This window comes from Trichophyton rubrum, assembly GCF_000151425.1.
Source record: "Trichophyton rubrum CBS 118892 genomic scaffold supercont2.5, whole genome shotgun sequence".
NCBI classification, from domain to species: domain Eukaryota; kingdom Fungi; phylum Ascomycota; class Eurotiomycetes; order Onygenales; family Arthrodermataceae; genus Trichophyton; species Trichophyton rubrum.
Genome location: NW_003456424.1, coordinates 237,792 through 264,105, shown reverse-complemented (window position 1 = coordinate 264,105; position 26,314 = coordinate 237,792). Strand labels below are relative to the sequence as shown.

Genomic DNA, 26,314 nt, shown 5'->3' with positions numbered 1-26,314 from the left:
ACGTAAAAAAAGGGTTGACGTTACTAGTTACTTTGCTTGACGTCGAGCTGTGTTAACTTAGCTGGCCGGTTGGTTACCCGCTGCAGCCGTCGACGCCGCGCTGGCCTGAATCATCTCCCATCTCCATCCATCCATCCATCCATCCATCCCGCCGCTCACTTGCAACCTGACCTGCTTGCTGGCTGGATGACGCCGAGCCGCTCATCATCTTGTCAGCTGCAGGAGACGTGTCTTGTAACCTGCCAGGCTGGCTGGCTGGCTGGCTGGTCCGGCCCGTGGCTGCAGGCCATCCCGCGGCGCAGAGTTGGATGGGTTTTCGAGAAAAATTTCAAATCGCTCCGACTGATTAATCGTAAAGTTAGAGAGAGAGACGGCGACTCGGCGGCTCTTCAGCATGACATGCGTCGATGAAACGGCAGCCCCCTACGGTGGATTTGCGACGAGTCTTTAACAGTCAAACAGCGGTTGATGATAGTTATCTGATGATATTTGTTACATTTTTTTTTTTTTTTTTTTTTTTTTTTTTTGGGTGTCATTGCCGTGCATGCGCCCTGGCTATGGCTGCTATCTAGTTAAGCTCCCGTCTCTAGTTATCAAAACAGCATAAAAACAACCATTACTATTCGAGTAAAGATGCCGCCAGAACTCCCGTATAGATCGATCTGAAAAGAAGGGGGAGGAAAAAAGGAAAAGAAAGGCCTCCACAGCTTTGCCTATCATAACCATTTCAACCTCTAAATAAAGGAGATGAGAAACTGGTAAGAAGAAGAAAAACATAACGCCGTGGCCTCTTATAACCAAGGATTCAACGCCGATGCTAAGTTTAGAATAAAAAGGAAGAAAAGAAGAAAAGGAAAAAGCATCAGATAACATCCATGTCATCAAGTATGTAGGGATATGCTGAGACATGGGGACGATCGAGATGATACGTGGTGGTGCAGTTCATCCTTTTCCCCTGAATGCACGCAGGTCTCGGAAGACGCATCCTAGATTAGAACGGTGGTGAGATCGAGAAAATATTCTCAGCCTCACAGACATATGGAGGGAATCGCTTTCAAAGGGCATTCGTTATCGTTTTCGTGAATCTCATCGGACAGAAAATGAAGTTGTACTCCGTGCAAAGTACCAAGTAACAAGCCAAAGTATGGGGCCCTGATCCTCTTTCTTCAGGGGTCTTTTTTTTTTTTTTTGGTCAGGCCGTGGGGGTACGGCCGTTCGAAGATCAAACGCTCATCCTCAGCTTGACCGGCTGACTGACTAGCTGCTCGAGTCTTTGTTGTAATTCCAGAGATGATGCATCTCCTTCACCCACCAGCTGGCAACCTCATCGGCTTCCTTGAGCCACTGTCTCGCAGCCGCGCCGTGTTTGGTTTTCACGGCGGGGAGCAGATAGTCGATTTTCCAGCCAGTAAGAGTGTCAAGCTCGTTCGGATCTGTGCGGAGGTCGCTGAAGACATACTGCGACTCGCCGTCGAGCGGGACCACAACCCGCCATGGTGTTGCTGCAGACGATACGGAGATCATCTTCCCGCCTGCGTTAATGACAGCAATGTTCCAGGCCTGTCGACCTTTGTACTCTGACCTGAAGGGACGGATAAGAGACTGTCCCTGGTAGTCGTGGATAAGGTCTTGGGCGATAGAAGCGTCGTGGGCATCGAGTGATTTGGAGTTCACGAGAAGGTCGAGGATCGTAGGAAGAACGCTCATCGAGGTTGCGTTAGCTTCCACATTGATACGAGGAAGAAGCGGATGGCGGAAGACGATAGGGACCCGGAAATTGCTGATGTGACCGTTTTGATAAGTGCCTTGGACAGGAGCATCTTCTTCAAATGCTTGTCCGCTGCGATATAACGGAGTTAGCATTTCATCTTTGCACAACATCGACAAAAGGGAACTTACTGGTCTCCCAGAACGACAACCAAAGTCTCGTTGGCAATACCCTTTTCGTCAAGCAAACCCAATATCTGGCCCAGCCAGGCATCGTCGTATCGCAAGGTGTTGAGATACTTATTCATATTCTCATGGTCCGCATTTCCCTTGGAGCCAGTATATTTCTCGCGATTGAATTCGTATGGAACCTTCCATGGATGATGAGTGGTACTGGTGAAATGTGAGAGGAAGAGCCGTTCATTGTTTTCTAAAGCCTCGTCAATGGTATCGCTGATACATGGCTTCATTTCTTCATCGGGATATCTAGAGTAGGTAAGTGTTAAAGCCAGCTTCAATCATTACCGCCTACCACGAAAAGGGGCAGAAAGGCTTACCCGAAATAGTTGAGCTCAGGGTGCTTGGGAGGGTAATACTTTGACGTTGGATCCGTCAAAGTCTCCTTGACGATAAAGTCCGACAGCCCGAGCTGCTTGTTTAACTTTCCTTGCCTATCATACCCATCTGTGGACGCCTGTATGAACCTGGATCTCCATTTGCGCTTCTTGACATGGGGCACTTTATTGGATGCGCTATGATTGCCCGCTGCTCTCTCCTCGTGGCCTTCCTTGGCCTGATTGAACAGATTCAATATATGAGGAATGCATGGCTGGTAGATGTTCGTGGTCACCTCTTCCAGGAAATCAACCGGCAGCGGATGGACTCCACAGTGGCTGCCTATGAAGCTTTTTGCAGATAAGGTGCTTCCAGTCACGGCACCCTTGATGTTGAGGCCCCCCATTCCCGGAGCTGCGGAATCTTTCCATGTGCCGTCTGGGATTCCAAATGCAGACTGATTTGGCTTGAGTTTATTCCAGAAACCCTCGCCAGTGATCTGGTGGGCAACCGGTGTCAACTGTGAAAGTAGCTTGTTCTTCTCCTTTTGTTCTTCCTCTTCATTAGACTCGATGATAGCTTTATGCACGAATGAGCCTTCCTGCATAGGGAACATATCTTTGCGTGCACTTTCCATGGTGATCAGCAACACATGCGAGATGAGGACGGATTCATTCCGGAATACCTCTTCCAGGTCATTGTATACCCCAAGATCTAGGTTAGTGATACGCATAGGATCTGCAACAGGATTATAGTAGTATGTAGTCGAGGCAGTCTTGTTGCACTCCGTCGTGCTCGATGTAGCATTTTGTTCATCTTCAGATGGTTTGCCCCATCGAAAGAACCCGTCTGGAAGGGTATGGGGGAGCCATTCTGGGCGGCGGTTACGGTAGCTTTTGATCATATCATTATCTGGGCCTGGCGCCCAGCCTTTGAAATTGCCATTTGGTTTCTCCCAGTTGTCCGGCGTGGTGAGGTTTACAAGCGGATAGGCCGCGACGTGTGGTGAACATTTGTCTGCATTTGAATCCGGATGCGAGTGTGAGTGAGGCCTTGAGAACATCCGTAGCATGGCTACTGGGATAGTGGTTGACATGAGCCCATAAGGCGTTGACGGCCGCAATATTTGCAAGATGACCAGCGTCACAAAGATCACAACCAAGCACACGGGCTTGACTCTGATACCCCCTTTCTGTGACTGCTCATTCTGGTTTCGCACCGTCGGGAGTACCGCCTCCCACTTGGGACCCGTGAACATCCTCCAGACTCCCGACATCCAGTATCCAATCCTGTTGTAAAGGAACGGTGTCAAGATCCAACCCAAAAGCAAAAGCACCAACCCCGAGACTGATACTTGGAGGAGTCCACTGAGCATTATACGTACGGCAGCAGGATCCGAGGCAACATTTCTCGCATTATCCCACTGCATCTCAGTTCCAGTGACATAGTAGAAGCCGATCTGCGACGAAGCGGCCAGAAAAGTTACCGCCCTAGAGAATAGTCGGTTAGCAAGGAGCAGAGGCGCATAATCGCAGTTATCATATAAGTGCGTGAAAAGGTAAGAAATAGATACGTACGAGAGAAAGCTCCCCAGCGCCAGGCCGATAGCTGGCAGGGCACCACCACCACCGCCATGGAGCAATACCCGACCAACAAGCGCGACCAGGCAATCTGAAATGAATAGCGTTGGAAGGAAGACGATGAAATGTAGTAGCGGGACCGAGCCCACGAATTGCAGCAGATGCAGACACTTTGACGCTATGAGCGAGACGACCAGCAGCGAGAATGCAAGGGCACGCGACGGCCGGAACGGAGGGATATTCATATTCAGCAAGCGACGGACAACGAAAGCCGCCAGCCCATCCTCTGGAGTCTGCTAATTAAGGTAGAAAGGCGGACACCGTGCGGCGTATATTAAGCTGGAGCGGAAGCAGCAGAGGAGGAACTGTATGAGAAAGAAGAGAAGAAAGGAAGGGGAGGGGAGCAGATTCGGAATTATAATTAAAGACAGTGACGCCAAAAAATAATGAAACTGCGCAGGATGAAGGGAAAGGAAAAAGAGCAACAAGTGGTAGCGTTAGTATTATTTTGAACAGAGGAACCTCTCGAGCCAAAAATCTCGAGTGCCCAGGCGGCAACAGATGGCCCTGCTGCTGCTGCCAACAAAAGTGGGAGGGTTCTATTAACTTGGTGTAAGTATGGAGTCGCTGTCACTGTTCTCCACCAGCGTAAGTAATCTCAGACAAGGCGTTCCTCCAAGTAACTATTATTGCGCGGGCTCCTTCTCAGTCAGCGTGCCAGCACCTGCCGCCCGCTGTTCGTCCGGGGTAGCATGCTCTTTGTCAGCTAATGCTATAACGGCACTGCTTGCTGGCGGCGGCGGCGGTGGTTGGCGGTCCTGATGACGACGATGACGGTGCACCCAAATTGCTTATGAATATCAAAACGGGTTTTGCCTGGGAAGTTTCGCTGCGTCGAAGCACGCGTCCCATGTCCCAATGCGGTTAGCCTGCGAAATAAGGTCGGCGGCCTTGGCGTCTTTAAATTTCTTATTTCGTCGTCGCCGCAGCGCCGGGGGGTGAAAGATATTAATAGACGTCGCAGCAACTAACTATACATAAGTGCTCTGGTCCTGCTGGAGAGGTTTACGGGGAGAGGCTGCTGGACGGCAGGGCAGAGCAGGCGGGCGGCGAGGTGAGTCCCGCCGAGCGCGGTGTCTCAGAGAGCAAGCGAGAGAGAGAGAGGACTTACGAGTTGGCAGGGAGCGACAGGGGGTCTTTCCTGCAGGGCCTGGAAGTAAGCGGCGCCCAGACCGACCAACTTCGATTATTCCCCGAGTCCAGAGGGTGAGAGGATAACCAAGTCCCGGGCGAGGGGGAGGGAAACCAGCTCACGGCCCCATGTTGGCTGGCAGACCGCGGGCGAGGTCTGCCTGATCCGCAGCGAGCGCGGTGCTTCTCGACGAACCGCAAGAGTTGGGTGCGTTGGCTACCAAGGGGGATCATCGAAAGCCAGCGGGATCTTTAACTAGCTAAGCCTCTGGTGAACCGATCTCTTGGTTTCAGCAAGGTACATGACGACATGCGATGTATTTTTACGATGGAGTAAAATAGGCGCCCGCCCCTTGTGGCAGCTTTTTTTTTTTTTTTTTTTTTTATGGCTCTGTCCGGCTGAAATTATGCACCATGGTTAGCGATGAGACATGTCCACGCGTTCGAGCCTGGTCGATTACCTTTACCATACCCCTTATCACCTAACCTTGCCCAGAGCGTGACTAGCGCGGGCTTGGAAGATGCTGTTGGGCTGAGCTGGGACTCCAATGTTGCAATATCGACTCTTATCGAATATCTTGCCTCTTTTCCATTTGTGCGACTCGGCTGCATAAAACCTTGGAGCGTGAATAATAAGTTGTTCTGTCCCTCCTACACCGATACTCCGTACGTGTTTAGGTTGATGTCCGGGTCTGACAAAGGCTTGGGAGGGTGTTGGCTAAAAGTACAGGGTCACCGCGGTTACGATGGTATGATGATCATGCCATCTTACTGTTTACATCAGCACTGTTAATGCCACACCTGCCCCACAGTACCCTCGAAAGCACAGAGTCCGGAGTATACGGAGTTGCTAAACAAAGGGGCCGTCAGGTGTGGTGGTACGGAGTAAGTTATACCTGGTGTATGCTGACTGATGTAGGGAGGAGTTATATACGGAATATGATATGTTGATCAAAACGATTTAAAGAGAATTACTGGCTGTTCAATGTTGATAGACATCGCCTGACATTGCCGATGACTGGAGATATCAACACCTGTCCTTTAGAATGACATGCTGTGGATCCAATTCCGAATATCGCATCTGATCAGTTGAATGATAGGTCGGTTTTGATATACATGATTGACTGACCTGATCGCTAACTTCTTATCTCTCTGATCTGCTATGTCAGAGGGGAAACCTACACACATGATATTACATACGGAATATATACCAGATGACCCTGGCTTTAAATGAATTGCCTGTTGATTATATAGAGCACACTCGGTGGGAATATTCTTTGGATGAGGCTCTTCTTTTGAGTTCCTTTGGAGAGGCGGAGCACCTCCAAAGTTTACTTGCTTCCCCTACAAAGGGAATTTTCTTTGACGTTAACCATCCAAGTGATTGCAGCCGGCGATTACAAGGCGAGCCTATTCAATTACCGGGTTCCTCCGAAAAAATCGTTTGAAGCACCCCTTCGGGTAACTACCTTGGTGGTATATAGTTCCTCTCACTATATATATCAGCCGGATCATATGGCTCGTCTCCCTGCAAGCTCTACTCTGGATCCTTTATGACAAGTAAAGGGACACGTTATTGGTGCTTCGTATGAAGCTGGAGAAGACAGAACCTACTACGGAGTACTGTCTCTAGATAAACGCATAGCAACATATCATATACCCCGTCCGGCGAACCTTGGGAAGATATACAGCTTGAACGGCCCGAAATGCTCCGCTACGGATGAAATGGAGCGCTTTGGCCCTTCTAAACCACCACTTTATGCCATTTATGAGGACTTTTAGAAGTACCATCGCACTTCTCGCTCTCACAACTACATCCTTTTCGTATCCTCCATATTCTATAGCCAGGCCATATTGAACCGCCTGCTAGATGGAGCGTTTATTCAACACATTTCCCGTCGTCAATAGGCCATACGGAAGATAACAAAGCCCTGTGACTGATAATCTTTTATTTTTTCTGGGCACCGTTCCGCCATTCCGGTGCATGTAAGGGGTGCCTAATCTTACTCAAGCCATTTTTCTTTAAACGCATTCAATATACCTATATTCACTCATCCACCGGCATGACAACTGATATTGGCCCCGTGACTACTGGAATCCGCGCATTTTCCATCTGCCCGATCTGTAGCTAAGAAGTTGAAGCATCCGAGAACAAAATAGCACTACATTAGCGCAAGGGTATCGTGTGCTGCTCGACACTCGAGCAGTGTCCAATTTTAATAGTCATTGGGTATATTTGGACCCAATGGCCCTGGTGATTACCCAGAGCAGGACGGCGTGAATAGGTTCGGAAGACTGAGGGTGGAAAGCTTCTGTATTTGTGGCGCATTAACCAATTCGTTAACTAAGGACCGAGATAATCAGGCTAACTGGCCCCCATTAGTTCTTAATGAGCTTCAATATCGGGCATTAAGAGGGCCCCATTTTATGCATAATTTATAATAATGTGCCTGGGTCCTACGGAGTACAGAGTATAGCTGCTGAGGACGTTTCAGCTTGACGTCGTACAGGGAAATAACAAGGAGATGCCCTTGTCAACGAATTAATAACTAGCTATCGGCACGAAAGTCAGATTTATTTTTCCGCGCTCCTACCAATTCTGCAAGGGCGTAGTTACTCATTATTTCTCCATAACATTAGATCCCGAAAGCATGTCTCCAGTTGAAAGTCTACAAGGACTTTCTCAGAGTCTCGATCTGCTTCAGGACGGCCGATCGGCTGGTACCGCCGATGGCAGACTTAAGCTCAACGGATTTCTCGTAGTTGAACACCTCTAGAACATCATCACCAAGTCGCTCGTCAACACTCTTGAACTGAGCAAATGTCAGCTTATCCATGGGGATATTCTCCTTTTCTGCCAACGCGACAACGCGGCCCGAGATGTGGTGGGTTTCTCGGAATGGAACTCCCTTTCGAACCAAGTACTCGGCAAGATCGGTAGCAAGCATGTCGGGGCTTAGAGCAGCGAGCATCTTCTCCGGGAACACAGTGAGGGTTGCGAGGACACGGGTAGCAATCAGGATGCTATCCTTGACGGTCTTCATGCTTTCGATCATTGGCTGAACGCTCTCCTGTAGATCTTTGTTATAAGTAGATGGGATGCCCTTGATGGTCATTGTTAGGCCAGCCATGCTACCAAATAGTCGTGCCGATTTGCCACGAAGGAGTTCGAGAGAATCGCCTGTGTGCAATTAGTAGATGCGCTATATATCGACCAGCCTTTCAAACGGTATGAGCAAGTACTCACAGTTCTTCTTTTGTGGCATTAGCGAGCTGCCGGTGGTGTATGCGTCAGACAGCCTGACGAAACCAAACTCCGTCGTGCTATAGATGATCAAATCTTCACTCCAGCGTGACAAGTGCAGCATCAGTGTTGATGCCCACTGTAGAGCTTCGAGTATGAAATCTCGGTCCCCAACACCGGCCATGCTGTTCAAAATCAGCCCCTCGAAACCAAGCTCTTCAGCCATGGCGACTCTGTCAATTCCAAAGGCGTTTCCAGCAAGAGCACCACATCCGAGCGGACATTTGTTGACGTGTTTTATCACCTCACGGAGACGTTCGAGGTCACCTAGGAAGGCAGAGCCGTAGCTAAGCATCCAGTGACTCCATCTTACAGGCTATATGCCAAAAAAAAAAAAAAAAAAATTAGCTCTAAATCACTAGTCGCAAGTGTACAAAGGTGTCATACCTGTCCACGCTGAAGATGGGTATATCCAGGCATCAAATAGTCGATGTCCAAAGCAGCACGATCCGTGAGAATGGTGAGCAGCTCAACGAGGAACTTTTCAGCTTCACGCAGCTCGTCCCGAAGCCACATCCGCAAATCAGTAGCAACCTGATCATTTCGGCTTCGACCACTATCAAGCTACCCATTAGCTTTTGTTTTTACTGTTTTCTCTGCGAAGATCGTGGTATGAAATACCTACGTATGGAGCTTGCCTGCAATGTCCTTCCCAATAATCTCGCCCAACCGACGCTCATTGGCAGTGTGAATATCCTCATCTACACCATGCTGAATAACGAATTTATCGTCCTTCCATTCCTGAAGGACCTGGTTCAATCCCTTTTCAATGGCAGCGAACTCCTCCTGTGTGAGAATGCCAGTCCCAACGTTGGCGCGGGCAAAGGCGATAGAGCCCTTGATGTCCTGGGCATAAAAGGCCTTGTCGAAGTTGATTGATTCGTTGTAGGTGACCATCAACGGGTCGAGTTCGCCTGTTTGACGCCCAAGCTGTCAGTATCAATGTCTACAGTAGATAGCATTCCGTATTAATGTATAGAAGATCACTCCGGGGTAACCTAAGGGACATGGGGGGGTCGGGCTGCTTCAACTCACCGGAGAATCTCCCACCCCAGAGCTTGGTCGCCTTCTGTGCTGATGCCATGGCTATTGCTTCTCGCGCGGAGTATGAGTGTCAATTGATCGTTAAATGAATGCCTCCCCGAGCCCGCACAGCCTGGCTCTTATATCCTCCTCTGCTTGTTGTGCCTGGACTTGCTGACTTTGTGGAGGAGGGACGCCCTTCTGATGACTTGGCTCCACCGCACTGGCGATGGCTAAGGCGATTTTTCTTAATGGGCGCTAATTATTTATTTTCCTCGCAGAGATCGAGAATTAGGTAATAGCAAGATATAAAATATATCTTCTTCTTGCGAGGGGAAGCCGTCGACGGTCAGGTCAAGTGAAGGGCGTAGAGCCAGATGGATGTTGAAGCAAAGGCGTGCTCTCATTCAGTATTAATAGCTAACTAGTTATTGACATTAACATCTACTCTAACTAGCTACTCGGTAATATATGGACTTAGAATCACCAGCTGGTATCTAGATCACAGCTTGACCTGACCGGCATTGAGCTTCTCCCAGTCCTTCTTCTCGAACGGCACATACGTCTTCCCTCTAAGCCAGTAAAGCAGGTCCTTGCTGTTCTTGCTCTCGAGGACATTGGGGTCAACGCCCTCTGCCCGCAGCAAGGTCTTCTGCTGCTTGTTGTTGCCCGTCGTCTCCAGCGCGCGGGTGATGCGGAGGAACAGAGGAGCAGCATACTTCGGCAGGTTCGCGGTGACATGCTCGCCCAGGGAAGATAGGAAAGCCGCCGACGGCTCCAGCTTTTCGGCATCAGGGTCGACTCCTTCCATGATCAGGGCGGCACAGCCAGCACGGCCTTCGTGGTGAGGCAGCAGCACGCCGTAGACGTTCGTCTCGTGGACCTGGGGATGTGACCCGAGAACTTCAGCAACCTCGTTGGTGGATACGTTCTCTCCTCGCCATCTGAAGGTGTCGCCGATGCGGTCGGAGAAATACCATCGTCCCTCGGCGTCGTAGCGAATGACATCGCCGGTGCGGAACCAGGCATCACCTTTCTTCAGGACATCTCGTAGGACCTTGGTGTTACTGGCGTTGGGGTTGTTGAAGTATCCTTGGAACTTATCCTTGATGTTTGCCGCATCCAGGGCATATAGGAGCTCTCCCGGCTCGCCTCGGGGCATCCGCTGGCACAGTCCCGTCTTTGGGTCTCGCCATGGCAGTTCCGTGTCATGGTCGAGCTTGACGATGGCGGCAGAAGTACCGAGAATCAGGTCGGCAATCAGGCCAGACCGTCCGATAGATCCGGCAGTGAAGCTGTTGGACGAAAGATTCCATAGTCCAGAGGTCGACTCGGTAGCCGAATAAAGCTCGCCTATCGTTGGGATTCCGAATCGCTCCTTGACTTTGTCCCAAACATCTGGTCGTAGTCCGTTGCCATATGCCAGCCTAACGTTGTGCTTCTTGTCGAGATCTTCACCGGTCTCAGGGTCCTTTTGGGTTGGAGTGGCTAGGAGATAGCGCATGGTTTCTCCAACATACTGGACGACCGTGGCATTAGTAGCTCGTACATCATCCCAGTAATGAGAAGCAGAAAACCTGTGGCCAATACAAAGAGTGGTTCCACTAGCTAAACAGGCGAAGAATCCTAGGACCGCAGCTGTCGAGTGATAGAGTGGCATACACTAGTTTGATATCGTTAGACTTTTGATAGTCAGTCAAGCCGCTAGACAAAGACGACATACCGTGTAAACGCGATCAGATTTCGAGAATCCCAACCATTTAGAAACAAATGTTCCCGCGAGAAGGAGTTTTGCCCAGGGGAGAATGGCCGCCTTGGGCATGCCCGTGGTACCGCTTGTATAAATGAGGATTCCAGCATCAGACCGCGCTTGACCCTGTCGATCCGTATCTGGAGCTCTCCAGGGTTCTCTCTGCAAGATCTTGGCCTGCAAGCTCTCGTCATGGAACACCACCTCCACGGCGCCTCCCTTTTCCCTGAAGTCCGGAGCTCCTAGCTTCTCAACCATTTCTGGCGGAACAGCATGTCTGACCTCGTTGTCTACTAGAAGCAACCTTGCAGTAGACACCTTGACGCAATGAGCCAATGGAGCAGCCGTCAGGTTGTAGTTGATGAACGCCGGAAGGGCACCAATACTCCATAATCCCATCCAGACAAACACGAAGGTGGCCGAGTTCATGAAGTCCATTGCAACGACCTCTCCGGCATTGACATTGTGAACGTTCCTGAACCAGTTTCCGTATCGAAGGGCGATGTCGTAGGTCTGCCGGTACGTCCACTCTTTGCCCTGGTACACGATAAAAACCTCCTTTGCCTTCTTGGGGTCCAGGGCGAATTCCTCCAGCAGATAGAAGTGATTCCACTTGTTGCTCCGGTCTTTGAGGGCTCCTCGTATGAGTGCTCGCACGTATCTTGTTATCAGCCCTAGGTCGTGGGAAATGGCTAGCCTTGCGTTCAGGTAGGCAAATGTCGCAACAGCAGCTGGACCGGCCACTGATAGGGGTATATCTGGTAGGTCTGGCAGTCCTGCTTTGAAGAACCGCAGAACGAATTAGCCGACTGCTAAGCTGATAGACGATAACGAACGAGGACACCGCAGTGGTTCCCTACCTGCCATGGATGCCATGCTGCCTATCTTCTCAAGGACGCTCATGGCTGCCAGATGATGCAAGAGAGGAGCTCCGTCTTAAACCTAGTAGTTAAAATCTATGCGCAAAAGGCTCACACGGTGGCAAGAGCGCGGATCAAGGTAGTCAACCTAACTGTCGAATAGCTCGCCCTCGTACGGTACCTGATCTCGATCCTCCCGTCCCAGCTGTCGTCAATGAGCGATCTCCCGGCCGCAGAGATCATGGTGCAACGATAGGAGAAGCCGCGCGACGGGGCCGATCGGGAATAATATATGTTAAGAGACCGAGTATGGGGAAAAGGGGAAGACGCGGCGGGCGGCGGGCTGGTTGAGGCCTCTCGGTGGGAGCGAGAAAGAAGCGGCGGCAGCGCGTGAAGGGATGAACCTCGGCAAGTCTGAAGGCGGCGCTGATCTGCTTAAGTTAGATGGTTCGGGGTTGCGGGCGAAGGCAGAGGACAGGACGCAGCAGGCCGCGAGAAGGCGTGCGAGAAAAGAGCCTGGCTGGCTGCTGGCTGGCTGCTGCACTCGGCGTCGTCGCAGCAAGGGACAAGATCTCCCAGCGCTGGGGCAGCGGCATGTGAAGGGGGTTTTGGCCAGGGATACGAACGCCCAGCATGCAGGACGAAAGGGCCGCCGAAATACTGACAATATATAAAATAACCGCGGACGGCGGATGCTGCAGACATGCCGGTGTATCATTAATGAATAACTGGTACTACGACTTTAAAAGACTCTGAGCTGCCGTTGACTGCTACTACTGCTGCTTCATGCTTCAAGCATCTCTGCATAGTTATCAAACGCAAGGAGAGATAGATATGTCGACCAAGGTACTATAGAATAGTTATTGGCCTCAAGGATAGCCCCAGACAGCTACGTTTTGTCAAGACGTAGGTATAGAATGCTCCAAGTGATTCTCTAGGCGCAGGAGGAAGGCCATCTCATGATCCCGGGAAGACACCCATCACTGTGATCCCCATGATTATTCTCAATGGAACTTGTGGCCGTACAGCTTTCCATCAAGATATTGTCGTTCAAAAACATTCCGAAGTAGATTCTGTTTGGACATCTTTTGGTAGGATCCGCGTCCAGCTCTCAGACGAAAACACTCTAAGCTCCCAATGGCAGCTCAAAAACGGGGGATCTGCTGTACAAAGGTGGCTGTTCCGGGTCATCATCGCTTTTATAGTCTCTCGTCAACTTTATAAAGTATTGCCCTTCCGAACTCCCATGGCTTCACTCTAGTCATGGCGTAAACCTAGGTATGCACTGGAAAGGTATGCAAGTTCATATGATGAGCCTCTTGATTGGCACGGATATAATACCATTTGCTCCTTGATCACTGTAGGGAGAAGATCTTTATGCCGGGGCATAATGGAAGAATAGCTGGCTTCACATTGGCCGAAACCACAGCACAGGGCCTGTCTTTGGCACCATAACGTTTACGAGTGGCCCTTAGCCATGGCTTGTTGGTGAGCTGCCGAAGATCTCATATCCAAAGCAATATTTAGATTCTGACACGATATCTTAAGGACAGTAGATGCTTTATCGTTGAGATCATGCAATGGGTTCCATTCAACATAGAGTCCTCCTTGGTACTCTGAGTCTCCGGAAGACATAGCCATAGAAGCCCCTTGCCATGCCTGGGGTAATATTTAGGGTATATAGAGTAGTGTATGCGGGAGCCTTGCCGACATCAGGAGAACAAGCCAGGCAGTAATCGGGAGGCCAGCAAGGCCCGTCGAAAAATCTGCCAACGTCCGTTATGTCTAGAAAAATACAGCCAGTGTTATGATGCTTCTTTCCAAGTGATACTCTCGAAAACAAGCAAAGAACAGTCCATTCGATAACTTGGGCCCCCTGGCCAACTCGCCCAGACTGAAGTCGAGCCCTTAAGCGACGCGAGGGATCCCAAGCCACACCTAGTACCATGGGCCAGCCATGTCATTGCCATCTGATGCATCTCGGGAGTGGGAGAATTAGTTTTGCGCCTGCATGGCTCCGACAGCTGAGTTTCACACCGGCAGAGGGTCATCCTTGCATGTTTCCGCGTCTTTAATTGTTTATTTGAATGTCTCGACCGACAGGCTGGATAGCTAGAGACGGTCTTCAGGGAAATGAACAGTGGATGTCGATAGCCTGTGTGCAAGGCAGCTCTGTCTGACGCGTCTGGAACAGTATCAGGTATAATTTCCTTTTGCGGGTGGGATGAAACATGCTGGAACCGCGAGAGATGGATCCTTGATGCTGGCTGGCACACTGAGACGCGGTTTGAGGGTACGGCTATCAGTCACTCTACCAGCCTGTGGCAGCCTCAATCAATATGACCCGTCAATACTAATCAATAGTCGTAGGTATAGTGTCGAGTAACAGTGGATGAAACTGAAAAGAAAGGTGGAGGAGGTTCAGCTAAAGTGAAAATTGAATTGATGCTTGCTATGTACACTCCCTTGCCTGTCAAAAAACTATGTACATGATAAAGGCGAAGAGATAATCAAAAAGTAGGACATTTCAAGTATGTCAAAACATGTGTATGATACTCCGTTATGCGTTGGATTTAGCAGTCAGCGGGCATGTCGAAGTTGTTGACACGGTTCTTGCCGTGCTTGTAGTTGGCACCAAGACCACGCTTGGAGAAGGCCTTCATGAGAGCACACTTGTTCTGGCCGTTGGTGAGGGCCTGGTCGGCATCGATGATGGCATCACGGGCCTGCATGAAGTTGGGGTTGCATGGCATGAGGGTCATTCCGTCGAGGACCAGCTTCATGGCAAGATTGCGGCCGTCAGATGGAGCACCGTTGACAAATTTGGGCATGATGTTCTTGCTCATGCCGTGCTCATCGATCAAGTTCCACAGGACTTCGTAGAGGATGGTGGCCCAGACGGTACCAATGCCGTGGACCTCGTCCATGCCCTGCACATCAGCATAAGTGTAGGGGTTGGTCTGCATGTTGGTAGAGTATGGGTATTCACGGATACCGCCCTTCATGTTGGCAGCCCATTCACCCATGGTGTAGTCGGTGTCGTGGGTGTCACCCTGCTTGAGACGGATGGCAGTGGCGTAGAAGTCACCCCAGCCCTCACCCATACCACCGGCCTCGAGCTCATTAAGGCAGTTGGAGTTGGCAGGACCACCGCAGAGACGGTTGGATAGACCGTGAGTGTACTCGTGGATGACAATACCGGCCTCGAGGTCACCATCACGGGATGGCTGGGCGGTAGTCCAGGTGTACATTCTCATGCGGCCGTTCTGGCCATCTGGGGGAGTAGCGAAGTTGGCGTTGTTGGTGCCAGAGCCGTCCTGAGCGTTGCAGATGGCGAAGTCGTTGCCCTCACCTCCCTTGCCGTTGTTGTTCATCTGGAAGTTACCGGCCTCCTCAGTGAAACCGAGAGCGTAGAGAACGTCGTGGTAGGTGTTGGTGGTGTAGAACAGCTGGGTGATAGCAAAGTCCTTGTACTGATCTGGCTCCATCTGCTCGCTGTACTCGTAGACAAAGCTGAGCTCGGGGCTGTCTGGGCGGTAGTTGTTCTCCCACTGCTCGCCACCGCTTGGGTTGTCCTGAGCAGCAATGTTGTTACCGCGGGTGACGGTGTAGTCCATCTGGCCGTCTCCGTGCCAGGTGAATGGAGAGCCAGTGCCGGTGGTGTTCCATGGATCCTTGATCATGGTGGGCTGGCCCTCAGTTGGATCGTTGAGACCCCAGGCGAAGACCTTGTAGTCAGCAGAGGCAACGTAGTCGACAACGTTGTGGACGGTCTCGGTCTCTTTGGAATCAACATAGGAGAGGAGCCAGTTGTCACCGACATCGGTCTCAACTCTCCAGGTGAGGTGGAGCTTGCCATCCTTCTGGATGTAAACGAGCTTGGCCATTGGGTCGGAGAGAGCACCAGAGGTACCCTCGAACTTGAAGGTCTCGGCCTCCTTCATTGGCATAGCCTTAGCGCTCTGTGGCTTGACTGGAAGCTTCAAGGTCTTGATAGCACCCTGGAGGGCCTTGACGGGGTCAGAGAAGTCACGCTTAGTCAGTGGGTTGGTCTTTGGCATCTCTCCCTCGTAGAAGGAGTTTCCGAAGGTGAAGACCTTGCCATCACGTCCAATCTATAACGGTCTATTAGTATAATTCCAGGGCCATTGAATGACCAACGTGAGAGAATATACTTACGTTGACGTTGAAGTCGGCGTTGTCGATATCAATGCCGTGGGCAGTCTGCTTGAAGTGGACGTGGCCAATGCCGTTGGTGCCAATGTAGTGGTCCTTGACGGTGCGGAAGGTCATGTTGGGGAAGGTGCTCTTGACGAGCTTGGTGGCAGTGGCAACGTAGTCATCATCCTTGGAGTAGGAGAAGGAGTGCACCATCTGGGAGGTGGACTTGTGCTCGGAGTACTTGGCCATGGAGGCAAAGCGGTAAGGGTTGATATCAACGCCGCGAGGGCTGAGACCAGATTGTTGACGGGCTGGAAGACCAGCAACGCCCAAGGGCAAAGCTGCCGCGAGGCCAGCAAGCAAAAGTCCGTGCATGGTGTCTGTCTTCAGAGAATACCTGCTTCACTTGAAAGACCAAACTAGAAATAAGAGAGTGAAGGAAGGATGTGAAGGAGTCAGGCTTGTTGTCCGAGTCAGGAACTCTGGCTTGATTCTTCTGAACGGACTTCGAGGGACATCTTCGACATCTTATATAGAGCTCCTTCACCCTTGCTAATTCCCATTTATCATCTCTGCCGTGTCGGGTCTCTTGGTCTTGTGCCCAGGGTATGGTGGATGAGGATACGGTCCTAGGGTATAATTTTTTTTTTGCACTTTGGCCTTCCATGATGTTTCCTCGTGAGCTAGGCCAACTAGCATGCAGCCTAGGAAGGCTTTCGCCCGGCCAAGAGAGCTTGATTGTGCTGGACTGTGTCTGGTTGTATGGTATGGATGGAAGAATCCCCGCTCATCTCGGTCCGTGTCAAACCTCAATCATATCAGAAGGAGGCAAAGGAGTGAAGACGGAGCATAACTGATAACTGGCCTGCCCTTGTTCGCCAAGCAAGGGGAGATATTATACGGGGTTTCTCGCGCTTCCACTGGGGAGCTAACGCAGCTTCAGCCCCGTCGATCGTCTGAGTCGGTCATGCCGAGGCTTGTATATCGTCCTACCACAGACGTCGTCCTGGTGCTGCTGGTTCTGCCAGTCCATATATCAAACATCAGACCCGTATCCTGGGAAATATTAGGTCACAGCCTAACTCCATTCATGTCCCGTCAAGCGTAGTGAGGTCCGAAAGGAACAGATTCAGAGTAAGCGGGAGTTCGTTGGTTCGCCAGTAATTGCAGGCATGCGGCCGGCGGTCTTTTGCCTCCATCTAGCTCGATTGATGCTGGTAATGCTGTTTCTAATGATGATAATAATAATGACATAACAATTGCAGCCTGGATGTAACTGTCATTGGCAGACGTCCTCTGGCTCATCTGGGGTTGCAGTGTAGATCTCCGTAAGGGGGGTCCTACAACGAGGCATCGAAGACATATCGAGACATGAAGACGTCCACCCGGCTGGGCTCGGATGAGACATGCTCTGCCCTCTTCCTCTCAGCTTGTCTGTCCCTCTCAGATGGCCTTTTCCATCCTTCACGACGCTACTTGGTTGTTCTTGCGGGGAAAGACATGCTGGTAGGATGATCGCTCCATGGGCGTCTCATCGCCTGCCCCTTCTGCGATGGCTCCCGCTCCACGAAGCATGCTAGTGTTTGAGGACGGCCAAAAGCCGGTGCTAAGCTTGCATGGTACCTGAAAAAAGGCTTCAAAGAACGCAGTTCGAGGCCGCCCAAACAGCACAGAGGCAGCTGTCGTTGCCAAAGCAGAGTCGCAGGTTGATGGTTTGACGTGAAGATCTGATGGACCAGCCGACCAGGGCCTTCCCCTGTCCAAAGCCCCTTTTTCTCTCTTGGCCTTCGTCACCTCCCACGCCCTCGATGGCATCCATGTCGACCACATACTTCTTCAGCCTGCGGTTGCTGGAGATGGTGATGTTCAGATGTTCAGGCACAGCGAGTTGTGGTTGAGCCGATCTACGAACAGCCTTTTTTTTTTTTTTTTTTTTTTTTGTTAAATTTTGGGCGAGCACAAGTCCGTGCGGTCCACCGTAAGCGATGGCTATCACGACACCCGCCATATCATCAACCACAACCAACCAACTAACTACAACCACCGCTATAACTGCATATGCGGCCACAACAACAACAAGACCTCATCGACAAACAAGTCTGCCGTCGCATGCTCTGTGGGGAAGGCGGGAAAAGACCGGGGAGCCAGCTTGTCCGTGGCAAAAAGCTCTGGGGAAGGGATAAACACTGCATAAAGCAGTCAATCGGAGGTCGGACTGCACCAGGCTGCGGGCTGTCATCGTGAGTTCGGATGCAAGTCAGGATGCAGCAAACAACAAGCTAACCTTCCTCAGTCGTATCCCGGCTCGGCATGCGTGGAAGGCATCTCCACAGAACGATAAGTACAGCAGATATGAAGCCCGTTTCCAGAAAAACTCGAGGTAGCATTCCGTGTTGTCGGCTATTATAGTTCTATTTACACTGTCATTAATATGTCGTCTACCAGAGAGGATGGATTCATATCCGGTTGCAGCACGTTCTCGCGACCGCCTGTCGTCTCCTTGGTACATATCTTATCGTATCAGAGACGACTGTTCGGCAGAGTGATATATACTTCCACTATAATTGCCCGGTGGTCGGTGCTATTGCCCCGGTTTGCAGTCGCATGGATCCCTCCAAGTCCACTTTCTTTCTCTAATTTAAAATGATTTCCGGGACCCTAGGCCATTTAGCCTCTCGTACCCCTGGCCCATGGCATGTGTCGAACCTAAGTTGAGGGTTACCAGCGAGGATCGTTATATCCAGCAAACAGGCTTCCATATGCCTCATGTTCCCAAAGAGGCGATCTCCTGGGCATCATCTTCGACAGGTATGGAAGGATGAAAGAAATGCTAAGCATTCGGAAACTCCCGGCTTGTGCTGTCGAATTCCGGGGTGAACATCGAGGGAGAGCCCAAAGAAACGGTTTTTTTTTTTTTTTTTTTTTGGCGTGAGGCCTTCCTTGGTTCCCGATCATTGCAACGCACACTGCTAGCCATCCGCTCGTCCGTAGAATATGAGTGTGTCTAGTCGGTATCTTCCTCCCTGAGCCAGCCGGCCCAGCAAGCTTGAAACTCCTGTCTGGCTCGGGAGGAATCTTAGTGAGATCCCACAACACTTCAAGAACCCTTAACTACTATTTCCTGGGCATTATCATGAACTACCCCAGCCAAGGCGGAGTAGGAGGGACACTTCAACGTGGCGACTATATTTGCAGCCTACTATGGGCGGAGTCAGGAGCAGAGCCAGGAGCAGACGAAGCGGCACCAGGGCTGCTGAAGATGAGCTGTCTCATCCCGTACTCCTACAGGGCCCCTTGAGTTTTTTTTTTCGGAGCCAAACGGCTTTCTCTTCCCCTTGAAGAAAGGAAAATAGCCGCCCCCGGAACGAAGAACTTACGCTCTCGTGTCGCTTACCAAGGCGACTTGTAAAATGTTCCGGTCAGCCGCACAGCTAAGGAGCTAACAAAGGCATGCAACGAGTGACCAACGACCATGCAACTGCTCACCTTCTTGACGATCAAAAAAGAGTACAGTCATTTTCGTGAATGGACAGTCCACATTCTGCTTTTTCTGATGGCCTGGAGACCTTTCTGCCCAATTATCCTGCCGTCACCTGCCATCTGTGCCGATCAGTGTTGGCTAAGCCCCGTCGCATGCACATCACTGGAGGCTAGATATTATTCTAGAAAGCGATCGACAGCTCTCTTTTGCGCTTTCTCCGCATGTTTTCGACTTGTTCTTCGTATGAAGTACTCCGTACTCCATAAATTCTTTGAATGCCTGGTCCACCTATCCTCTTCCGACCGCGGCCAACCACGCTGGACGGGCGAACATCTCCTGACTCATGGATTGTCCTCCGTCGCTCAATAGCGCCGACTTCACTCAAGTCCGATGCTACCGAATACTCGCAGTGATGATCGCCAGAGTCAAAAAGTCATGCTTCGTGCTGCTCCAATAACCGTCTCAGATGACTGATGGGCAGGATAGGGAACGAGAAATCTTCTATCCTCTGCAATACGGAGTAGCTCTGTCAATATGGAAAATGTTTGGCGTTCATCAATGGAATGAAACAGCCACGAGAAAACTCCAGACGGCAGATCATACGGAGTATAAGCGAAGCGAGCAATGCTTAAAACAACGCTTTGGGTCCTTTGACATTTCCGACGGCCCTAAATAATGGCCCTCTCTACTTAAATTTACACTAAAAATATTATACACGCTTGAAGGTCAGAGGTGGATTTCGTAAGTAGCTCCATATATTACCCAAAGATTCTATCGTATTGCAAGCTTTCGCCCACCTGCCAGTGGGACATTCTCATAATACTCCTCCATGAACTCCTTCAACAAAGCCAATCCAGTCTTAAACTCCTCCATATCAATAGCGTACCCAATACGAACATATCCTGCAAACAAGCTGTTGGAGCCAAACCCCTGTGATCCGGGAACCAGCAATACTCCTTTCTCCTGGAGAAGCTGATGGCAGAGCTCGAGATCGTCTACAGGCTTCCCCATTTTTGAGAACTTGACGAATGCAACGCTGCTAGCAACTGGCCTAACCCAGTCGCAGGCCCACTTGTGTTTTTCTATAAACGACTCGAGAAGAACGAGGTTTTCCCGTGCGAGGTCTGTGTTCTGCTTCAGCAGCGCATGCAAGCAGTGACCATCCAGGGCATACGCAGCCACTGCTTCGTCGAGCTGGCTAACGGACAGAGTCGTGTACGCTCGCAGTTTTGTACACTTGTCGATGAGTGCCCTGTTGCGAGATGCAATCCATCCAACGCGGATACCAGGCAGCGAGTAGACTTTGGACATTGATCCGGTGACTACTACATCATCGTAGCCCAGGGAGAGTGCTGAGGGCGGGAACTCCTTATCTCCAGGGTGGATAGAATGGAATAGGGGCCTGAATATTTCATCACTGAAGACCACAATCGAGTTCTCCCTGGCCACGGTTATGATTTCGATCAATGTTGACCGAGGGATGATTGCACCTGTGGGATTTTGCGGGTTGCTGTACTCGTACAGATTACATTTAATCAAAGCTTCTCATTTCACAAAGGGATCGTTAGTTAACTACTTACTTTAGCACAATCATCCTAGTATTCGGCTTGATGAGAGTCTTCAGCTCTTCAACGTCCAGCTTCCACTTATCATCCTCTTTCGACTGCCAAAAACTAACCACTGCGCCCAGAGTTTGAGGCACGGCATACAGCAGTTGATAAGTTGGATAATGAACAATGACATGATCCCCGGGCTTGCATAGAGCCTGGAAGACCAAATAATTAGCCGGAGAAGCACCGGCGGTAATAGTAATATTATCAATTGGCAGCGGCAGAGGCGTCTTGACGGAATACAAGCCAGCCAGGGTCGACCGCAGCGCCTTCGAACCTGCCATCTCGCCATACCCGAGACATTTGGACAGAAGCTGCGCCGGCAAGGGACCCTGGTTAGATTCTGACTTGTCTTCAGAGAGCTCCTTTAGCTCCTGTATCGACATGGGCTTTGCGCAGGAGCTGGAGAGATCATATTTGGCTCCTGTAGCCTTTGTTTTAATCCACTAGAATAGTTACGTATCGCAGTCTATGGTTAGTTTAATTATGTCCTTCCCGTCTATGGCGGGGCAGATTTGTTAGCTCACGTACCCGATCAACGGCGAGGCAATCAATTTCGGCCATGTTGCCTGTTTGTCTCTTGCTGTTGGTGGTGGTCCGGCGGTTGACGAAAAAGTGACTATGTCCGGTGTAGTTATTGCAGGGAGCCCAAATAATATATCCAATTAGTTAGCTAGCCAGCCAGTTGATCTGACTACCTAGGTTAACTTAAACGCGATCCCCGCTCCTATCTCTTCCGTGAGTCACCAGCTTATCTTTGCAGTGCGTACTATACCGTAAAAGCTTCTACAAGCCTCTGTATCATGAAGCGGTTGATATGGGACCATGGGACTTTTTAGAAATGTGTTACTAGGAGTTAAGATAGCTACACCGAAATATCCTTGACGAGGGATACAGCTGAGTGGATATTATTCTAGAAAACACCAAAAGAGGCCATCGTGCATCTATCATATAAAGGGATGGCGACTGGCAAGAAAGGACCAGGCAGCAATTAATAAACAAACAATCGGAGAGCGCTGCCAGTACAGGACGATAGTGTCGTCGGGGTGGATGTTATATACAATGATGTCCAGCGAGGAAGGAGGGTTGGGAAGCGGAAGAGGAATGAAATGCCGAACAAATGAAATGCTCTATGGTGTAACAATGTGATCTCGGGGCTATGTCTCTCATCTCTTCTCGACGAGCAAGAAATGCATGGCTGCGTAGGCCATGATGATGGAAATACCGGAGATAACGCCCAGACCGGCTACGTCATTCCACAAGGCGAGGTTGTTGAAACCAAAGGCACTCAGGATAGACGCACCCGGAACTTCGATGTCGAGGCCATATTTATGATCAATCAATGTTAAGAAAGTGACTTCATTGACAATCAGAGCCTCGAATGCGTAATGGAAGATGGATAACTATATTACGCAACGTTAGCAAAATGGAACTCCGTAAGGACCAAAGGGTTAGGACTTACGGTTTGTAGCCAGAGTGCCGAAGCTGGAATTGCATCGTGGTTGAGCAGTAAACCGGCAAACAAAAGACTGAACAGCATCACCAAGCTACCAATCAAGTTCGCAACGCCTGGATCTCGGAAGACGATACCGATCAGCAAGCAAATCCCTGCCGCTGCCAGGTTAAAGAGCACAAGGACGAGGATGAATTTCGAAAATTCCGGCCAGTCTGGGATAAGTCCTACCATGGGGTAAACTATGACACCCATTATGATAGGAGGGATCAGTCGCAGGGGTACAATATCGAACAGGACCTTGGCTGTGAAGTAGGTGACTGGAGAGTAATATCCATTGGCACGTTCTCGGACAAAAAGGAGCCGTTCAGAGGAGAAGACGGTCAAACTTGTCAGGGTGCTGAAACCAAATAGGGCAAGGAGGAAGAAAAATAGGCCAAGACGGTTCTGGAATCCCTTAATGTCATCTGTGAGACCGTAGAAGAGATATCCAGACAAAACGGCAAGCAGGATTGCGGTTGCGTAATGAGTGAGCATAAGCATGGGGTTTCGATAGAGATTCTTCCAGGTGCGGCTGGACAAAATAATAAATTGTCTTATTAGTCCAACTCTGGCGTAGCCGGTCATTTGGCCGGTCACGACGTCGCTAGCTTGTTGTGATGTATTGGCCTGTCCATTGGCAGCAAGGGCGTCTTGAACGGAAGAAGATATTTCATCACGAATAGCATTGGCCACGTTTGAATTGGCATAGTAGGAAACAAGCACATCGAGATCAGTGACGAATCCAGATGCAATTGGAGGAAGATGGTCCGGGTCTTGGATGATTTGCGGAGGGACTTGACCCTGTTGTCTAGAGAGTGGTAGCCATTGCTGAGCACGCTCAGCTAAGCTCATAACATGGCCGTCTTCATTGTCTGTCTGAGGATCTGGTGGCGATTCAAGTCCAGAACCTCTCTTGCGAGTGTATAACTGTCTGTCCTGACGTTGCTTGAGAGATGATCGCCGTTTGTCCTTGGGTCTCAGTAACAATTCCTGGCCACTGTCCACTGCACTAGCATTATCAATGCTGGCGATAGAAGCACTGGCGACTGATTTGACGGCCCTCAGGCTGCTGGAAGCAGTTCGGAAGTTGTTGTCATGAGAATCAACATTAACAGTCGGCTCCTCAGTGGACCGGGACTGGCTCGCATGCATTGTCAAATCAACAAGGTAATCCGCAATATTAAATCCGGGTGGGCAGGAGTATCCGATGTTGTCAAAATAGGACTGACAGCTTGAATATGGCCCTGAAAAGACTGTCTTTCCCTTTCCAAGCAGGATCAGCTGGTCAAATAGGGCTACAATGTTGGATCTAGGTTGATGGATCGTGAAAATCACAGTACGGTTGTACGATTTGGCCAGGTTGACAAGACATTCTATCACGTTGAAAGCGTTAAAAGCATCCTAGTTCTAAGTTAGTAGGAGAATTCAAAACCAGGAATCCCAGGTTGAGCAATTGAAGAGAAACGACATGACACTTACCAAACCGCTTGTAGGTTCATCGAGGAACAAAATGCTCGGGCTTGTAACAAGTTCACATGCAATGCTAACACGCTTCTTCTCACCACCGGAGATACCACGGCCTTTGCCTTCCTCAGACCCTATAAGTTGATCCTTGATGTGGTGAATACCCAGCTGTTTTTCAACTTCGTATACCCGCTGTTGTTTAGCTGCATCGCTCATATCCCGCGGCAAGCGGAGCAAAGCACTGTTCAAGATAGTTTCGTGGACTGTTAGTGTTGGTAACATGGTGTCCTCTTGGTCAACGAAACCAACGACTTTTTTGTACTCGCTGTCGTTGAACTTTTCGCCATTAACATAGATATCGCCGTGAACGATACCCCGTTTATTCTTCCTGGCCAGGATATCCAAAAATGTAGTCTTTCCTGCTCCAGAGGCTCCCATAATTGCAGTGACCTGGCCAGGTTTAGCAATACCGCGGATACCACTAAGAATCTGCTGGCCGTTAATATAATAGGAAATATTTTCGAACTGCAGAGATGCTGGCTTGTGATCGGCCATGAGCTTTGAGCCTTCGTCATCGGAGTCATCAGCAAGAGCATGATACTGGTTGTAAGCTTTCCGTCTTGATAGGTACCAGATGAGGAGGATGACTCCAACAATGAAAAGCGAACAACCAGCAATGACTCCAGCGATGAGCGGAGTGTTTATGACCTTGACGGGAGGTTTGTATCCGGGTACTGCCGTTTTGTATAGACATTCGCTGGAATAACAGTCCAAAAGAATAGACTTGTCACCAAACAGATCAGATATCACCTTATCAATGACGGGCTCTGAGAATGCGCTTCCATCTTTGGGGCTGCCGCCTTTGGTAGAGGTCGAAGTGAACTTGGCTGGGCCAGTAAGCTGCCCAAAAAGCGGTTCTAAGCTAACACCGGTGGTCTCGCATAGCATTCGGTCGGGAACGCAGCCGCACTTGATGTTATCGCACTGATAAGTGGTGATATTCTGGTTCTCCGTTATATCCATGTTCCACTTGCATGTATCCAGCGAACAGTAGAAGGATTCGAGTTGATCGACCCAGACTAGACAAATACAAATAACCCGTTAGCTGTGAGCGCAAGCAATCAACGTAGGAATATAGAAGACAGGGCCAACACTCACACTGAAAGTTGCAAGTCTTGTCTTCTTTCTTGCATGAAAACGTAACCTGCGGCTTCTTCTCCTTGAGCATGTCGCGGATCTTTCTGTTGGTGACTTCACACATCTGATAGTTCTCGGCAATAGTCTCTCCTCCATTGTGATGTCTATAACATACTCCTCCTTCTTTCTCCGGCATCATAGCGTTACAGGCATCGTTGGTCTCGCACATGTTGCAGTTGATCCCAGACCAGCCATCTTTGCACTGGCAGGTCGACCCTTTGCGAGGAGTTCGGTCCCGCCCATCGGGCAGAGAGCCGCACAAAGGCTCAGCGCAGTCATCACCGCCGAATCCCGGTGGACAGTCGCATTTCCCGTTGAACTTGTTGCATTTGCCAAATTGGTGGCACTTGAAGGCAGGGAGCTGGCAGTTGAAGCACGGCGGGCACTCAGGCGGTCTAGTGCTGCGGAGAGTGAAGGGAGTCGCTGCAGTGACGAAGGAATCCGCGGTGCTGTTGATTTCGTAGCTGTTGGCCTGCCATGTCGGCTGTATAGCAGGGAGCAGAGCAAGCAGGCCAAGCAACGCCAGCCATGCCATCTTTGCCGGTTGGGCGGAAAAGATGAAACGAGCAGCAGTCAAAGGCTCAGGGGGAATCAGGTCGGCTTTATGATAGCATCAAGACAGCGTATAGACCAGAGGCTAGTTTTAGAAGCTGTTGGGAGTAGAGAGAGTGTTGGCTCAAGGGCGAAGACGACGCGAGCTTCTCTGCCTAGCTCCGGCGGTTGGGCGGTTTGGGGGAGCGGAATCTGGACGACGCAGGACGGGCGCACGGCGGGAGAAAACACCGAGATATGAGATGCCGCTGGGGCTCGTCTCTATGCTAAGTATACCAGGCAGGCCTAACGAGACGGGCGACGGATGCAGGGGGCTGCACTGGCGGATGGGCAGGCAGAAGAGATCGTGGAGAGGATGCGGAGAGGCTGGAGGTGTTGAGGTTA

General features: G+C 50.4%; 7 protein-coding genes across 7 annotated transcripts; all 7 read right to left on the bottom strand.

The window, feature by feature from the left end:
• Positions 1 to 527: 527 nt before the first annotated feature.
• Positions 528 to 4,647, bottom strand: TERG_04813 (uncharacterized protein). The gene is made up of 3 exons (XM_047748328.1): positions 3,840 to 4,647; positions 2,265 to 3,752; positions 528 to 2,193 (listed from the first exon to the last, which is right to left on the bottom strand). The coding sequence occupies exons 1-3, from the start codon at positions 4,085 to 4,087 to the stop codon at positions 1,896 to 1,898; spliced, it is 2,034 nt and encodes a 677-aa protein (XP_047604307.1). The 5' UTR covers positions 4,088 to 4,647; the 3' UTR covers positions 528 to 1,895.
• A 3,055-nt stretch (positions 4,648 to 7,702) lies between these two features.
• Positions 7,703 to 9,421, bottom strand: TERG_04811 (argininosuccinate lyase; the record flags this gene model as incomplete). The annotated part of the gene is made up of 5 exons (XM_003234171.1): positions 7,703 to 8,214; positions 8,281 to 8,653; positions 8,725 to 8,893; positions 8,963 to 9,251; positions 9,373 to 9,421. 5 exons carry the CDS (start codon positions 9,419 to 9,421, stop codon positions 7,703 to 7,705), a joined length of 1,392 nt encoding a protein of 463 aa, XP_003234219.1.
• A 441-nt stretch (positions 9,422 to 9,862) lies between these two features.
• TERG_04810 (uncharacterized protein) lies at positions 9,863 to 11,020 on the bottom strand (the record flags this gene model as incomplete). The annotated part of the gene is made up of 1 exon (XM_003234170.2): positions 9,863 to 11,020. One exon carries the CDS (start codon positions 11,018 to 11,020, stop codon positions 9,863 to 9,865), a length of 1,158 nt encoding a protein of 385 aa, XP_003234218.2.
• Positions 11,021 to 13,561: 2,541 nt separating this feature from the next.
• Positions 13,562 to 13,918, bottom strand: TERG_12192 (uncharacterized protein; the record flags this gene model as incomplete). The annotated part of the gene is made up of 1 exon (XM_047751187.1): positions 13,562 to 13,918. One exon carries the CDS (start codon positions 13,916 to 13,918, stop codon positions 13,562 to 13,564), a length of 357 nt encoding a protein of 118 aa, XP_047606420.1.
• A 625-nt stretch (positions 13,919 to 14,543) lies between these two features.
• TERG_04809 (extracellular metalloproteinase 2) lies at positions 14,544 to 18,050 on the bottom strand (the record flags this gene model as incomplete). The annotated part of the gene is made up of 2 exons (XM_003234169.2): positions 16,150 to 18,050; positions 14,544 to 16,085 (listed from the first exon to the last, which is right to left on the bottom strand). Exons 1-2 carry the CDS (start codon positions 16,504 to 16,506, stop codon positions 14,544 to 14,546), a joined length of 1,899 nt encoding a protein of 632 aa, XP_003234217.1. The 5' UTR covers positions 16,507 to 18,050.
• Positions 18,051 to 20,383: 2,333 nt separating this feature from the next.
• TERG_04807 (uncharacterized protein) lies at positions 20,384 to 21,786 on the bottom strand (the record flags this gene model as incomplete). Its single annotated transcript, XM_003234167.1, has 3 exons — positions 20,384 to 21,122; positions 21,193 to 21,668; positions 21,754 to 21,786. 3 exons carry the CDS (start codon positions 21,784 to 21,786, stop codon positions 20,384 to 20,386), a joined length of 1,248 nt encoding a protein of 415 aa, XP_003234215.1.
• A 602-nt stretch (positions 21,787 to 22,388) lies between these two features.
• Positions 22,389 to 25,204, bottom strand: TERG_04806 (uncharacterized protein; the record flags this gene model as incomplete). Its single annotated transcript, XM_003234166.2, has 3 exons — positions 22,389 to 22,625; positions 22,685 to 24,118; positions 24,197 to 25,204. The coding sequence occupies 3 exons, from the start codon at positions 25,202 to 25,204 to the stop codon at positions 22,389 to 22,391; spliced, it is 2,679 nt and encodes an 892-aa protein (XP_003234214.2).
• Positions 25,205 to 26,314: the final 1,110 nt, after the last annotated feature.